The 17,949-nt window shown below is 36.1% G+C and overlaps 2 protein-coding genes and 2 long non-coding RNA genes across 4 annotated transcripts in view; 2 read left to right on the forward strand and 2 right to left on the reverse strand.

Moving 5' to 3' along the window:
• Positions 1–10,529, reverse strand: part of LOC107623964 — a 21,494-nt gene extending 10,965 nt beyond the window's left edge. Inside the window, exons 1-2 of the long non-coding RNA XR_001616691.2 lie at positions 10,404–10,529; positions 10,220–10,322 (exon numbers count right to left, since the gene is read on the reverse strand). This is a non-coding gene — a long non-coding RNA (uncharacterized LOC107623964). The remainder of the gene's footprint in view (positions 1–10,219; positions 10,323–10,403) is intronic.
• On the forward strand, positions 374–2,633 carry LOC107623963 (psbP domain-containing protein 2, chloroplastic). The gene is made up of 3 exons (XM_016326377.2): positions 374–792; positions 1,300–1,455; positions 2,108–2,633. Exons 1-3 carry the CDS (start codon positions 475–477, stop codon positions 2,360–2,362), a joined length of 729 nt encoding a protein of 242 aa, XP_016181863.1. The 5' UTR covers positions 374–474; the 3' UTR covers positions 2,363–2,633.
• Positions 9,149–9,436, reverse strand: LOC110267863. Its single transcript, XR_002355812.1, has 2 exons — positions 9,387–9,436; positions 9,149–9,245 (listed from the first exon to the last, which is right to left on the reverse strand). It is a non-coding gene; the product is annotated as an uncharacterized LOC110267863 (long non-coding RNA).
• LOC107621425 lies at positions 14,174–16,582 on the forward strand. The gene has a single exon (XM_016323448.1). The coding sequence runs from the start codon at positions 14,174–14,176 to the stop codon at positions 16,580–16,582; it is 2,409 nt and encodes an 802-aa protein (XP_016178934.1).

A 17,949-nucleotide genomic window follows, 5' to 3' on the forward strand; every position in this document is an offset into this window, starting at 1 on the left:
CAAAAAGATAAATCTTTTAAAAAAATAACTTTTATATATTAATATATTATTTTATTATATCCAATTAAATCCTAATTGAATTATATGATTGAATTTTTGAACATCTAATTCTACCGATTTGATTTAATGACCGGTTGAGATTTCAAACCTCAAACATGACATTTGTTGAAATTACTAATAAAAATAACAGTAATAAATGAGGGCTAAAATTTTTATATAAGAATACTTTTAATGTAAAATACAAAAATATTTTATTATTTTAGTGTTTTACATGTGACCTTTGTTGAAAGTTGAAACTACTAATAAAAATAACGGTAACAAATGAGTTCAATTTATTTATTTATTTATTTAAGTACTTACCTTTTTTCCCCCTTTAACCCAAATGGAGTATGGATAACGATTAACGACGCTTAACGTTCTCATATCCCTGTGACCAACAAAACCCAACACATTGGACTTTCCAATTCAATTCCAATGGCTTTGAAAACTTGCTTCACTCTTCTCCACCATTCACAACACTCTTCTTCCAGAACCTTCTTCTCAATCCCCTCTTTCAATTCTGCTACCTGCATTCTTCACAATGAACCTCACAACAACCACATCCTGCATTTATCAACATTTTTTACTAAGAGGAAGCTCAATCTTGCTCTTCTTCTCACAACTTTTCTTTTGAGCAATTTATCAAACACTAGTGGTGCATTGTTGATGGCTCAAGAGTTGGACTTGGAGCTTCAGAGATACACTGATTCCAAGGAAGGTTTCACTCTTCTTATACCCTCTTCTTGGACTAAGGTAAAATTATTTACCCATTTTCTTAGAATTCAAACTTATTATTAACCTTAATCTTTGATAAGCTTTTTCTACTGTGAAGAATTGCGTATGTTTTCCTCTCTGTTTGGTATGATGTGTTGGAAAATGATTCAATAGAGTTAAATGGAAATAGAATGAGGTGGGTAAAATATTGAGTTAAAATCTAGCTGTTAGTGTGTAACTCTTTTACACAGACATTTAATCGTGTGCTGTTGCATAGATCAAATTGGTTTCTTGTTGAGATTGAGGTGTAGAAGTTAACCACTTTTTGTTTTGTCTATATAGCAATAGTTTGATTTGATATTAATTTAGAAGAATTTTGCATTGAAAATGCATAAAATTTAAACTTAGATGAAATGGAAATGGAATAATAGTATTGGATGAAACTGATCATCATATTTCATAAAAAGTAGTTATTTATTCCCGCCAAATCACAACACTTTCCATTTACATTGTAACATCTTTGCTGCTCTGGTTTGCAATGAATAGGTTGATAAAGCTGGGGCAACTGCTCTGTTTCAAGATGCAAGTATGGGGAGCAACAACATTGGGGTTGTCGTGAACCCAGTTCGTCTTGCAAATCTTGGAGACTTTGGGAGCCCCGAGTTTGTAGCTGATAAGCTTTTACAAGCAGAAAGGCGTAAGGTAAGGTTCTTGTTTCCATTGCTGAAACTTTCTATGACCAATGCAAAATTTGAGTCGAGTGTTGATGATATTGATTAGAACAATCTCCCTGTACTTGTAGCATAACAACATAAGCAAAGGAAGAATGAGCTGAAAGATTTACCCTGGATTAGTTTGACTCTGTTGTGAACATCATTTTGCTAATACTAAGCAGCAAGACACTAAAGGCTAAACTAACTAATTGGCTAAAATTGTCTTCTCTGTTTCTTTCATTACATTATATAATAAAAAGGACTCTAGAACCTTCCCTTCCTATCACAAACTATTGGCACCTCACTTGTGCTCTAAGCCTCTAAAGTATTCCTCCCTATAACTATTTATTTTTATCCATAGTAGATTCTTCGTTGATCTTTATTTAATTAAATCAAAAGTAGCAATGATCATAGATGTTAGTGAAACATTGCTCCCATATTTATGACAAAAGGAATAATGGCCATTACATATAGTTTGCTATGCATTTAACAACTAAAGTAAGAAGGCAAAAAGCTTATTTCTCTGAAATAGTGAAATGTTCCTTCTGTGTTCATAATTGTCTTTGATCCTAGGGGATAATCAAATGTCTATGTGACTGTATATCATTTGAACTTTTGTGTATTATTCTCCTCATATTCAGGAAAGTACAAAGGAAGCTGAATTAATTGCAGCTTCAGAAAGATCAGGAAATGGAGGTTTGCAAATTTATGAATTTGAATATACCATTGATAGTACTCGTGGAGGAAAGAAGAGGATATTTTCTGCAGCATTTGTGACCTCAAAGAAACTCTGTCTTCTTAACATTGTTCATTCTGATAAACCAGAGAGTCCTCTTGAACCATATAAAAGAATGATTTTAGAGCAAGTTCTCCATTCCTTTAATGCAGCAGCTTAAAACTTTGAAATGAATATCTCATTTCTTCTCTGATTATTCTCCCTCTCTTGAGTCTTGGTTCTTAAAATATGGCAACTGATTTATGTTCAGTCTTGGTTGAAAGTCATAAAAATCAACCAGACTGAAATTCTAGTGTATAGATTTTATATCACTATGTTTTAACTTACATAGCTACATATTACTTGAACAGTTGAACATTATATCTTTTCAAAAGAGAAAATACTGCAGTAGGTGTGTAATTATTTTCAACAAAGATAAAAACGTTGATTGCATGAACAAATTATTTTCAGAAGATTATAGTTAGCGAGATCTCAACTAGGTTTAATTCACAGGCATAGGCTTACGCTTTCCACTGATCCTTCCTGCCTTAAGCTATTTATGAAGAAGGCGAAAAAAACACGTAGTTATGTAACTGTAAACCGAAATCTAAATATTTTGGCTCAGAAATATTATTGGTTAAATCATAGTTTGAATTTTGGATATAGTTAGCTGTGTAAGTAAGAGTGTCAAACAAATTGGTCTATTAATCCAGTTCGTTTAGGTCTATTATAGATTTAAATGGATGAACTAATTATATATCAAATATATATGGATATTTAAAATAAAAGTTTTATACATTTTTTTTTTAAATCTATCAAACTAAACGAGTCAATATTTTTTTTTTTGAATTTGTTATCTAAATAGATAACTTGTAATTAAAGCATGTGTATAAGGAGGGAAAAGAGGATCAGATTGTTGGCTACTTGGCTTGAGAAAGCTTGAAACCTCACCCAATTCTGTAGATATCCCACAACACAAACTATTGCTGATGATTTTAGAGGTACACACTATTCCGATTAGAAAAGGAATAATAAATACTATTAATTAAGTTAATTACATAATTTAAAATTATGAATAATTTTTTAAATAATAATAAAAAATAAGATCACTATTTTTATATTCTACAAAATTTATAAAAAAAATTATAATAAATTAACTCTAAATAAATTATATATTAACTTTGTAAAAAAAAATATACATTAGATATTATACGTAATAATATAATATATTATCTTATGACTAATTATACATTGGATATTATTTTCTTCTCTTGAATTTTGGTTCTTAAAATATGACAATTGATTTATGTTCAGTTTTAGTTGAAAATCATAAAAATCAACCAGACTGAAATTTATGTTCACATTAAATATTTTGCACCAAATTAATTTTTTTTGTTATTGAAATTAAAAAAATGAGTTGTTAATCAATTCTGAATTCATATTTAAATTTGAATAAAAATAAAATATTATTTTAAATTTTATCTCACTAATCAAACTTAATTTAAAAATAAAAATTATTTTGTACACTATATTATTGGATAATATGATCATTTGCCAAATAAAATAAACCAAAAAAAACACTAGTTATATATTTTAGAAAACAAATTTAAATCTTTTTTATATCGTATATATGAGAATTTTGTTGATGTATTTAAAACTTTCTACATTTACATATAACACGAAAACAAAAAATGTTAAAATGAATTTAAATATGAAATTTTTGAAATAAATTTTTTTCTATTTTTAATCATAATCTAATCTAACTAACATACTCTAGCTAACAAGTGAACTTTATATAAATGTATTTACTTATATAAATGTTGTGTTTAAAAAAGAAATCCAAGTAAGAAGCTAGTTAAGAAGACGAAAAAGTTACTTAAAATAAGAATGAGTCAAGAGAAAATCAGACTGAAATTAATTCGTTCCACCCAATTAATTAAAAATTGCCATCAAATTAGTTTGGTTTAATATAAATTATTTGACAGAAAATTAATTAAAAATAAAAAATTGACTAACTAGTCAAACTGATATAGTATTTTAATAGTTCATCAGTTTAAAATAATAAACTACAAAAGATTTAATCTTTTTAAAAAAATATATATCTTTTTAAATCTTTTGAACATTTAATCCTACGTTTCGATAAGCGGTTTGGTTTTCAAACCTCAAACATGGCATTTATTGAAACTACTAATAAAAATAAGGGGAATACTAAGGGAACAATGAAAATTTTGAACAACATGAAGAACCACCAATCAAATGGAAATACACTACACTTTAATTTAATGCTACTAATCAAATTTACTTTTTTAACCCTATTAATTTACATTGTTTACACATTGTTAAAAAACCTTGTTAGTTACCTATACTTTTTCTAAAAATAAAAATAACTGTAACAAAGGAATTCAATTTTTACAATTAACGCGCTTAACGTTGTCATGTCCCTGTGACGAATGAAACCCAACACATTAGACTTTGCAATTCAATTCCAATGGCTTTGAAAACTTGCTTCACTCTTCTCCACCATTCACAACACTCTTCTTCCAAAACCATCTTCTCATTCCCCTCTTTTAATTCTGCTTCCTGCATTCTTCACAATGAACCTCACAACAACCACATCCTGCATTTCTCAACATTTTTTACTAAGAGGGAGCTCCTTCTTACTCTTCTTCTCACAATTTTTCTTTCGAGCAACTTATCAAACACTAGTGGTGCATTGTTGATGGCTCAAGAGTTGGACTTGGAGCTTCACAGATACACTGATTCCAAGGAAGGTTACACTCTTCTTATACACTCTTCTTGGACTAAGGAAAAATTATTTACCCATTTTTTTTAGCATTTAAAATTACTATTAACCTTAATCTTTGATAAGCTTTTTCTACTGCGAAGAATTGCGTATGTTTGTTTTCCTCTCTGTTTGGTATGATGTGTTGGAAAATGATTCAATAGAGTTAAATGGAAATGGAATGAGGTGGGTAAAATATTGAGTTTAAAATCTATATGTTTTCCTTTCTGTTTGGATTTTGATCCCAATGAAAATTTCTGGACAAGATCTCCTCCTTCTAAGATAACGCCTTTGATTTTAGGCTTCAAGATTAAGTACTACTTTATTCATATTAACTGCCTTCAATATCTTTATTATGTCTCTCCATTTTACTACTTTAACTCGTACGACCTCACTACAATATTGTATTTAAATTTTGGTTTTACATTTAAACTTATATTTAATTTAAATCAATATTTAATGCCTTTTGTTGTTGAGAGTCTTTTGTTTTAATTAAAAACTATCTAAATTTACATAATATAAAAAGATAAAAAATCCTAGAATGAAATTTTAAAACTGAAATTTGAAAATGAAATCTTTTAATTTTTATCCATAATATAATATAAATTAAATTGACACACTTTATTCTAAAAAGTGAAGTTTATATAATGCCTTCTTATAGTCTTTTGCTTTAATTAAAACTATTTACATTTACATAATACAAAAAGATAAAAAAAGAATCCTAGAATGAATTTTTAAATGAAATCATTTAATTTTTCCATAAACTGCTGGCCCTAAACTTCTCTATAAAATTAAATTGACACTCTCTGTCTTAAAAAGTGAAGCTTACATAAATAAATACTATATCTAAAAATAGGAAACCAAGAAACAAGAAGAAGAAATAGGAAACCAAGAAAGAAGAAGAAGAAGAATAATGAGTGACGAGCAATCAGATTCCGCAATGATGAATCCGTGGGATATCAGAGACCCGTGGGATATGATAGACTTTTATGCCGATGAACCACCGCAGTTTCAGTTTGAGTCTCCGCCTCTGCCTGAGCCCTGGAATGGGGACCAAAACAATGTAGGTGATCCCCAGCTCCAGTCGTGTGCCATGGACGTCAGTGGTAATCAACTATTGATGAGTGTTTCCCGGAAGCTATGAAGATGACAGGGCACTATTGTGAAAGCCCATTATCTGGTTATCAACCACTTCAGTCTCAGCTTCAGCCATGTGCCATTGACGTGTGTGGTAATCAACAACCTCAGTTACCGTCTCAGCCGGTTATTGATGAGTATTTCCCGGAAGTTATGAAGAGGACAGAGCACTATTGTGGAAGCCCATTATCTGGTTATCAACCACATCAGTCTCAGCCTCAGTCATGTCCCATTGACGTGTGTGGTAATCAACCACCTCAACTACCGTCTCAGTCTTAGCCTTGGTCTCGGCCACTTCAGTCTCAGTCTCAGCCTCAGCCGTGTGCCATTGGCATGTATGGTAATCTACCACCTCAGCTACCGTCTCAACCACCTCAGCTACCGCCTCAGCCTCAGCCTTGGTCTTGGCCTCGGCCTCAACCTCGGTCTGGGCCTCGTTCTCAGCCTTGGTCTTGGTCTCGGCCTCGGCTTCTTTCTGAGCCTCGGCCTCAGTCTCAGACGGATATAGTAAGGATGGCGACGAATGAGTTTTTCGCTGATACATGTGGTTATCCCCCACCTCAGCCTCAGCCTCAGACTGAGTGGGATACGAGGAACATGATTCCCAATGTCGGTAGTCATCAACTACTTCAACCTCAACCTCCGGTCTGGACTTGGGAGGAGAACAAAGCTTTTGAGTCTGTTATTACCAGTTGTTTTCAGGATGCTCTACACAACCACCGGGAGGCAGTGGCTGCTCGTCTCCCCGGCAGGACCCCCGCACAGCTCCAAGAACGCTTTCAGAAGCTGATGAACGGCATCAGTGCCATCCATAACGGTTATCCTTCAAACACTCCTCTCAATGCTGCATCTGATAACATGACCATCATGATGGAACACAACCCTCCCTCCATCCCCATCATCAATGCAACAACACCACCACCATTACCACCTTATTCGACGGATCATCATCATAGGTCGGTATTCTCAATATTTTCATTCTCTTCTTATTTGGCAAGGTTTATTTCTCGTATTCTTTCTTTCTTTTTGTTTACTTATTCTATATTTCCTTTTTCTTATAAGTTTTATGAACAAACCTAATAAACAATGAACCTTTTTTTACCTCTGATTTGTTTTTGAAATAAATAAAATATTTTGAAATGGAGATGATCAAATATATAAATATTTTTGTTTACATGAAATTCATTGATTATCAAATATTTTGTTTATTATCATGGCAGGGAGGAGGTACTGTCGGCTGCAGAGGAGGAGCTCGTGCCAACTGCAGGGGAGGAGGCAGCACCAACGAAGACAAGATATCATTGGACCCAAGATGAACATAGGTATTATGATTATATTACTTTTTTTTCCCTCTTATTTATTTATTTATTTATTATCTAGTTGAATATTGGTATTTAAAAAAAAAAGTGAAGCAACTAATATCAACATATAGGAGCACTTCTCTTGATTTAGATATATCTCTAACTTGTCGATAATGATTGTATGTTGTCTACAATATATAAGTCTAGCACCACTTTTTTGTAAGATCGATTTCACTGCTCTCTTGTTAATTAAAGGTTTCATACATCAGTATTTTTGTGTATCAATAACTAGCCATTTGAGCGAAGTCTAAAGCGATTTTTGTTAATTGCTAAATTTATTTTTGTTTTGACCATGGTTGGCATAATAAGGTTTTTGGTTGGACTGAAAACAAAAAAAAAATTGTTTGATATTTAAAAATATCGTTACTAATTAAATAGTTTATTTTTTTATTTAAAAAATTTTAGTATAAAATTTGTTAATAGTTATTTCAAAAATCATATTTTGGTAGGTTATTTCTTAGAGGGTACCAAGAAGAAGGTAAACACTGGAAAAGAATTTCAGAATATTATGTAAAAACAAAAACTTCTAGTCAAATTGCCAGTCATGCTCAGAAACATTTTTTACATCAAGAAGAATCGGCTAAAGGAAAAAAGCTAAGAAAAAGTATTTTTGATGTAATTTGATCATCGTAAGTCATTTCTTTACTCTCAATTAGTTAGTCTAATTCAATTTCTACTAATATAAAAAATATTTAATTGGCTATTTTAAACTATTTTAAGTTATTATTTATGATAGTTACACTATTTTAATTATTTTTCAATGTAGAAATTGTGCTCTATTCCGAGGTTTTTAATGGATGGAGGAGGATTTGCTTAAAGGAGGAAGAACATGTAAATGGTTGCACATATCTAGTTCGAGTTAATTGTTAGCTAGTTTTGTAAATCAATATAGATGTAATTGTGATTCATAACATTTTTATCAATAATATTTGATTTTCTAGTTCTCTGGCCTTGATGGCAATGCCGAAGAGGACGGTGAACTAGATTTTATCGAAAGTCTTGATGGCTATGCCGAAGGGACTTTTAGTAAGAAAGATGTATCTTTTTAAAAAATTATTAGCTTTAAATGTATTAATTAAACAGATATGTAAAATTTTTTTAAAAGTATTTCATCCATAAAAATTAGTTATAAAATATTTTTAGTTAATTTTATACTTTTATTGATGATTACTTCTTTTTTATATTTTATTTGGTTGTCATTGAAGTTGAGAGTTAGTATAAGAAGAACTTGACACTAATTAGATTATAAACAAAATATTTGATACAATTACTCCAATTAACTTGTTGTGTGCTGTATTTACACAATTACTCCAATTAACTTGTTGTGTGCTGTATTTAGATGATGTCAGTAACAAAATTTTGTTTTATTAATATTATTGCCTCTTTTTAATGAACGAAAATAAGTGACTTTTGTAATAACATTTTTGTTCTTATTTATCGTGAAAATTATATTTACCAAATTTTAAAAATATATATATATTGCAGAGGTTTATAACCCTCATAATTTTCACAATTAAATTAAAAAAAATGTTGGTCTTATAAAGTTGTTCAATTGCTTTTACATCCAAACAAACACAAAAATAAAGCAACCTAAAGATGGCTAAAATATCACAAGAGTAAATTAATAACAAATCAAGAATTCAAGACAATGATATCTCCAAAACAAAATGCCAGAGTAAAATGCGTATTTTGTCATTTTAATAATGGTCTTCCCTAGCGGATAGGCAGCTGAGATTGAATGCAAAAAATGGAGAGCTAAGGAGATATTTCATACTGATATTGATCTGCCAAAGAAAAGGAGAAGATGAAAAATGTCAAATTAGTCTTAGAATGAAATTAAGTAGATATAAAGAAAATATTTTTTTTAAACAAAGAAAGCTCATCACACTAAAGTGGAGCGACCATAAAAGGAGAAATTTATTTACCTTTGTTTCTAAATTGCACAAATGAGTGTGTACTGCTCACTGAACATTGTTGCAAAACAAAAAAAAAAGTTCATTCAAGCTCTGAGAAATTATAAATATAGTTACAAATATATGTAAAAATATCGAATTACAGATTGATATGGAAACACATTAATTGTGACTAGCTAGGAGTATAAATGAAACAAACACAAAAAAACAAAATCTTGATTTAGATAAAATTGTATTGGTCTTTCATCCCTGGCGTCAATGCTTGGTTATGGAACCAACAATCAAGAGGACTCTACTTCTTGCCAAAGCCATAACACAAACACAATGTCATACAAATTTTAAATGTGTCATATCAAACGGTTAAAATATAGATGTATGAACTATATGCAAAAATGATTTGATGATGACATGTTTCATATAATGTTAGAGCAGTAAACTACTTCCTCTTGGATGTTTTGGATGTTGGAACAATCAATCCTCTCTTCTCTAAACTTTTATATCGATCCTTTATAAGCGTACAACAACCCTACATATATGTCATGGAAATTGATAAGTTACTTGGATGCTTTAAAAACTCAGAAAACAAACAAAAAGTAAGCAAGAGAATTTTTACAAGCTTACCTTAAGCTTCTGGATGGATCCATTTATTTCGTCGATTAGGAGAACTTGAAGGGGAGTAGGCTCAAACTTATTAACGAATTGTGATAAATATACACTCACAAAGAATTGTGTGTATGGAATAATATGTGTTAGGTCAAAATCACTGAAGTACTCTCAGCATGTTCTCTCATTCGAATAACTAAGATTTTGATGGCAAATTAAGATAAATAGAAAAGCCTACTTACTTGTGCTTTCCTAAGCGTGGTGGCCGTGCCTTTAACCTATCTTAGCATGTTCTTCTGCTTTTCCTCATCTTCTTGCTTGATTTCCTCCATAATTTCAGGTATGCTGTAACCAGAAGAATCAACACAGCTCAAATATCATGCTTTGTCGTGTTTGGAAACATAGAAAAAGATCAATTCATACTACCTGTCAATTTCTTTCAACAAGTCCTCCAACTTCTTAGCTTCTGCTTCTTTTTTCTGTTGTTCTTTGTGCCTGAGTCTCTTGTTCAACTCAACTCTAGTGACCCTCTTTGTTTTGATATGCATGTTGGATGAATATTCAAGCAATACAAATATATCATATTTTTAGTTGATATGTATGGAACCTATTTACAATTACAAGCATAATATGAGTATAAAAAATAATAATAAATAAAAAAGCAATAAAATGACCATAAAATATCTTACAAGATATAATGATACTTTAGCCACTTTATCTGATCTTGTCATCTTAGTGATGAAGTTGTGTGAATTGCTAAGTTCAGAGGATATTAGAAATTGAATTTTGAGGGTTCATACATTTTCATAAATCATAATCCTTTAGAAGCTCTAAATTTTAAAAGGGTCAAAGACAATTTCACTCGCAATATATACTGATTATAAAAATCAAGATTGTATACTTTTTGGAACTCGCCTTGACTTGGGTTTTTGAGTAGAAAGAAACATTAGAATTTGGTTTATGTTTAAAATTGCCAGTAAAGGCATTGACGTGTACCACGCAAATGTCGGCAAACAAACTCAGTTATGAACCGACCTCAAAGGTCGGAAACAAACAAAACAAGAACAACCTTATCTCCCAAACCGTTACCCCCAAAATAGACTACACTACTTAAACACGCCTCCATACATATCAAAAAGATACTGATAACTGCATTGACCAGGAATATCGGAACCTACGAAGTCCACTACCAACCCAAAAATGTCTATAAAACTAATCCCTCTAACTCATAAAGACTCAGGTTCTACACTTACTTCTGATTATTATTCTTTACTTACTTATCACTCACACACTTACTTGAGCGTTGGAGTGCTTTGTGCAGGTGCTCCCGCCGCCGTGTTTCAGGAGTCCGAGGCTAAGTCCACACTCCTATACCTGGACGACGTTTAGCTCAGCCGTGAATCCAGGTGCTCGACCGGAGGCTACTGACCTCGGCACGTTCAGGACGAAACATTTGGCGCCCACCGTGGGGCCCGATATCTAACCCCATTCTATTTCCACTTTCCACTTTATTTTCTTCTTCTGCACAGGACTTATCAATCTTGTGGCATGGCTGACAATAGAGTTCATCAACCCAGTCAGGCCGAACTTATGGCCCAGATGGCCGAACTGCAAGCGGAAGTCAAGAGATTAGCTGAGCTATCCACCCAGAACAGCAAACAAGAGGAAGGCAACTCCAAAGGTTCAACCCAGGGCGGAGCCGATCTAATAGGTGTCAACCCCCCAAGGAGAAACTGACCTTGGACAACCCATTTTCTGAGGAAATCACAAATTACCAAATGCCAAAGCATTTCACACTCCCTTCCTCTCTTGAGCCATATAAGGGGATTGGTGACCCCCGGGCTCACATAAAAAAATTTTAATCTATGATTTTTTTTAACGGACCTAATAACGATCCTGTACTTAAGGGGATTGGTGACCCCCGGGCTCACATAAAAAAATTTCAATCTATGATGTTTTTTAACGGGCCTAATAACGATCCTGTGTTTTGCAGAGCTTTCCCTACTTATCTTGACGGGGTTGCTCTGCTTTGGTTTTCGAAATTATCTGCAGGATCAATCGCTTCTTTCGAAGAACTAGCTAGGTCTTTCATCGACTACTTTGCAGCAACTCGGATCTACGTACATGGGTCGGACTATCTCAGCACCATCTGCCAGGGTCCACAAGAAAGCCTAAAGGATTATATGACCAGGTTCACAGATGCCACCATGGAAATACCTGACCTAAACCCTGTCGTCCACCTACATGCCCTCAAGGCCGGTCTCAGACCCGAAAAATTCAGAGAAATCATCGCGGTTGCAAAACCAAAAACACTGGACGAATTCTGGGAAAGAGCAGCATGACAAATGGAGATCGAAGAACTCCGAGAGGCCGACAAAACTGAAAGGAGACCAAGAAAAGAGGATGACAGATCATCCAGATCAATGAACACTAAGGACCTCGGCAAACCATTCAAGCTCACCCCAAAATTCGATAACTACACCAGATTCAATACGAAGAGAGAAAAGATAATCAAAGAAATACTCAATGCCAAGATTATAAAACCACCAACCAGAGCGGGGAGCTACCAAGATCAGCGATTCGTCGACAAAAGCAAACACTGTGCTTTCCACCAGAAATATGGGCATACAACCGACGAGTGCGTGATAGCCAAAGATCTCCTAGAAAGATTAGCACGGCAGGGCCTCTTGGATAAGTACATCGAGGGGCGAAAACACAGGGAAAGCAACAAGGAAGAACATCAGCAAACCTCGGCCAGTAAAGACACTAATAAATGGTCAAACAACAACCCACCCAATGGTGTTATAAATTGCATATCCGGAGGATTCGCAGGAGGAGGCGAGACAATCTCAGCACGAAAAAGAAGCTATCGTGCAATGCTGGCAATCGAAGAAACAACACCACCAAACAACAAAAACACGCCTGACTTGGAAATCACTTTCAAACAAGCTGACATATGCTCGGCCGCTCCTAACTCAGACAATCCAGTGGTAATTTCTGTCCAGACAGGCGATCTTTTGGTAAGAAAAGTCCTTTTGGACCCAGGTAGCAGTGCAGATGTCCTCTTTTACTCTACTTTCTCAAAAATGAATATATCTGAAAAATTAATACAGCCCTCATCTGGAGAATTAGTAGGGTTCTCTGGTGAGAGAGTACCGATCAAGAGTTATATATGGCTAAGGACAACGATGGAAGACAACCCGTTATCAAGAACCTTAGACATACAATACCTAATAGTTGACTGCCCTAGTCCTTACAATATTATCCTCGGAAGACCTGCTGTGAACATGTTCAGAGCAGTCATATCTACTTATCATTTATGCGTTAAATTTTAGGCACAAGACGGCAAGATAGCAACAATACACTCTGACCATCAACAAGCTCGGAAATGCTATAATGCAAGCTTAAAAAGATCGGACACAAACCAGAAGCAAAGTGAAGTCCAATCAATACATGGCACGGAAGTTTTGTCCCTGGCCGAGCTTGATCCTCGAAGGGACGCCCAGGAAAGACCTCAACCAGCAGATGAGCTACATAAGGTCCAACTAACCCAAGACCCGGGACAGGTAACTTACATCGGCCAAGCACTAGAGGGACAACAGAGATCGGAGCTCATAAAATTATTACAAGACAATGCTGATCTATTCGCCTGGACCCCGACAGATATGCCCGGCATTAGCCCAGACATCATCTGCCATAAACTGGCCACCAACAAGACAAGCCGACCTATAGCTCAGAAGAAGAGAAACCTCGGTGCGGAGAAATCAAAAGCGGCCTTAGAAGAAACAGAGAAGCTCCTCAAAGCCAACTTCATCAAAGAAATCCGCTTCACCACGTGGCTCTCAAACGTGGTAATGGTAAGAAAAAACTCAAGTAAATGGCGCATGTGCGTCGACTTTACAAATTTGAACAAAGCATGCCCTAAAGATGCTTATCCTTTGCCATGTATCGATAAACTCGTAGACAACGCTTCGGGTTTCAAAAGCTTGAGCTTCATGGATGCATACTCTGGCTATAACCAGATTCTAATGCATCCAGAAGACCAAAGCAAGATAGCATTTATAACTGAGCATGGTAATTTCTGTTATAGAGTTATGCCATTTGGCCTAAAGAACGCAGGTGCAACCTACCAATGATTGATGGACAAAGTATTCCAGCACCAAATAGGTCAGAACATTGAAATTTATGTAGACGATATGGTAGCCAAGACCACCAAAGATCAGACACACTGCGACGACCTCAAGGAAATATTCGAACAGATTCGATCATACAATATGAGACTCAACCCAGAAAAATGCGCCTTTGGAGTCCAAGGAGGCAAATTCCTTGGATTTATGCTAACCTCTCGAGGAATTGAAGCAAACCCTGAGAAATGTAAAGCAATACTCAACATGGCAAGCCCCAAAACGATAAAAGAAGTACAGCAATTAGCAGGAAGGGTAGCCGCACTCTCTCGATTCTTGCCAGCAGTATCAAGTCGATCACATCTATTCTTCCAGACGATCTTAAAGAACAAAAAATTCCAGTGGACCCCAGAGTGCGAGAAGGCGTTCGCCGAGCTTAAAATCATCCTATCATCACCACCCATACTGCAAAGACCTGAAGTTGGTAAACCTCTGTATTTATATTTGTCTATTTCTAATCACTCTATAAGCTTGGCTCTTGTCATTGAGACAGGAAGGACACAGCAGCCAGTATACTTCATCAGCAGAGTCATGCAACCAACAGAACAAAGGTACCCGAGGATAGAGCAACTAGCCCTGGGCCTCGTGGTCACGGCAAGAAGACTAAGACACTATTTCCAAAGTCACACAATAATAGTAAGGACAAATCACCTATTAAGGCAAATATTGACAAAACCAGAATTGGCAGGACGCCTGACCAAATGGTCAATTGAGCTCTCAGAGTTCGACATTCAGTTTCAGCCCAGGTCGGTCCTGAAAGCACAAGTTCTCGCCGATTTCATCACGGAACTAACCCCTGACGAGCGCAATAAAACATGGGAGTTGCATGTGAACGGAGCGTCAAGCCGAGAAGGAAGTGGTGCCGGCATAATCCTGAAAGAGGGAAACGAGGTGATAGCCGAACAAGCCCTCCAGTTCCACTTCTCGGCAAGCAACAATCAGGCCGAGTATGAAGCCCTCATAGCAGGACTCAAGCTCACCCTAAGCCACCAAGTGCAGAGCCTAACAGCACATTGCGACTCCCTCCTGGTGGTCCAACAAATCCGAGGAGAATTCCAGGTAAAAGATCCTTTGCTAGAACAATACTGGCTCATAGCAAAGGATCTAATTTCAAATTTTAGTTCTTTTACTATATTACATGTGCACAGAGAACAAAATGTCAGGGCAGACATACTATCCAAGCTCGCCGCCACCAGGGCGAATACACAAACATCAGCATTATCTCAACGTACACTTACAAAACCCAGCATTGAACTATTATACATAGAAAACATTAACCACCTCCATGATTGGAGAAAACCTTTTCTTGAGTACATATATACAGGTACCATACCCAGTGACGAGATCAACCCCCAACAGTTCAGGCGTAAAACAAGCTTCTACAAAAAGATAGCAGGAGAGCTATACAGACGTGGTTTCTCACAACCACTGCTAAGATGCTTAAACAAAGATGAAGCCAGAGAGGTAATGGACGAAGTTCACGAAGGTGTGTGTGGAAACCACATAGGAGGACGAGCTCTCGCCGCAAAATTAGTCCGAATAGGATACTACTGGCCGACCATGAAGAGAGACTGCATGGAAAAAGTCAAAGTATGTGACAAATTCCAAAAACATGAAGCCATCTCGACAAAGCCGGCCGAGGTATTACACAGCATGGAGGTAAGCTGGCCTTTCCACAGATGGGGACTTGATATCCTCGGCCCATTTCCAATAGCCCCAAGACAGGTAAAATTCTTTTTGGTATCCATAGACTACTTTTCAAAATGGATAGAAGCACAACCCTTAGCAAAGATAACAGCCGAAAATGTACGATCTTTTATATGGAAAAATATAATATGCCGTTTTGGAATACCAAAGAAAATAATATCAGACAATGGTAGACAGTTCACAGACAATAAGCTCGGTTTGTTTCTAAGAAATTTTAATATACAGCATCGTTTTAGCTCGGTTGAACACCCACAAACTAATGGGCAAGCCGAAGCTGCTAACCGAATTGTGTTGCAGGCAATAAAAAGGAAGCTCGACAATGCAAAGGGAGAATGGGCCGAGCTCATACCAGAAGTATTGTGGAGTTACAACACCACGGTACACAACACTACGGGCGAAACACCCTTCAAGTTAGTCTATGGCTCAGAAGTGCTAATTCCTGTTGAGGTCGGAGTACCGACGTTAAGAGCCGAGCTATACAACGAACAACAAAACATAAGCGCCAGAAATGCCGAGCTTGACCTAGCCGAAGAAGATAGGGAAATCGCCGCCATCAAACAAAGAGCCCAGAAAAGAGTGGCAGAAAGAAAACACAATAAGAGAGTAGTACCGAGGACATTCATGGAAGGCGACCTAGTGCTCAGACGAACAGAGGAGGCCAGACGACCTCCAGCACATGGCAAGCTCGCCGCAAATTGGGAAGGCCCTTTTTGAGTAGCAAAAGTGCTCGGCATGGGGGCATATCAACTTCAAACATTACAAGGCAATACCATACCATGAAACTGGAATATCTCTTCACTCAAAATGTATAGATCATAGTTTGTACAATTTAGCGAATGAAGGTACTCTTTTTCCCCCTTAGAGCTTTTTTCCCAGAGAAAGGGTTTTGTCTAAGGAGGGTTTTAATAAGGCCGGACGCCCAATATATTCAAATAAACGTGACAAATTCTTCCAAATAGAATCTAACAATGTCAAAACAAAATAAACAAAACAAAGCATATGCTATAGACGATCACAAACAAAGCATTGTCAACTTGTCCCAATGTCGACCAAAACCACACAATTCAAAAAATAAAGATGACCAAAGCTCGGTCACCCAAACCAAAACAGTAAATAAAGTCATAAGTACATGTCCAAACTACACAAGGCAAAACAAACTAAGAAGTGGGAGCATTTTCATCGTGCTCCTCCATAGTGCCGTCCACAACTAATTTTCTACCAACCACTATCTTGGTAATGTCAAGCTTGTCACAATCAAACTCTGGGGCTAACAAAGCAATCTGACTCACAGCACGATCAAAGCCATAAGAAAACATTTCCATCCCAGATTCCTCCAGCTCATGGACGCGAGAGGTAAGTCGACCTTTAGCTACATCATGCTCCATAACTTCGGCCTGCAACAAATGAATCTGATCTCTCAAGCGAACCACCTCGTCTTCAGCTTCCTTTGCCTTAGCCATAGCACTAGCAACAACATCACCCTTTTCCTTCACAGCCTTCTCCAAATCAACAATCCGAGTTCCATATGACTTCTCTAAGGAAGAAACCTTGTCCACAGCCTCTTGTTGCTCGGCGCCAATAAGCTCGGCAGTCCGACCAACACAAAGTAGACGAGAGGCAACAACCTACAAACACTCTCATAAGGTGAGAATGAAACTATAAAAGAACGAAAAGATACAAAACGAAAGTAAAGGTACCTGAACAAATTTACCAAGTGCCTCCATACCAACCCGACGAGTCATGAGCATGTCCCCAGGATACTGCGAGGCCCTATCAAAAAGCTCCGCAAAGTTAAACCGCTCGCTCCAAAGGAAATGCGAACTAGATCCAGCAATGAAGCCATGGAGTTTCTTCTGCCGATCGAAAACAAGTCCACCACCACCTACAGCCTCTTGATCACCTTCTGAAATAACCTCTAAGGAGGTATCATCCCTCTTTCTCTTGAACGAAGACGCAGGATGAGCAACAGACGAGAAAGCTTGCTCTCCAACATCCTTTCGATCACCAGAGCCACCAACCCTTTTTTCTTTTTTCTTATTTAAGAAAGACTGCAGCTTGTTCAGATCTAACAAAGGAACTCG

This window comes from Arachis ipaensis, chromosome B10, assembly GCF_000816755.2.
Source record: "Arachis ipaensis cultivar K30076 chromosome B10, Araip1.1, whole genome shotgun sequence".
NCBI lineage: Eukaryota > Viridiplantae > Streptophyta > Magnoliopsida > Fabales > Fabaceae > Arachis > Arachis ipaensis.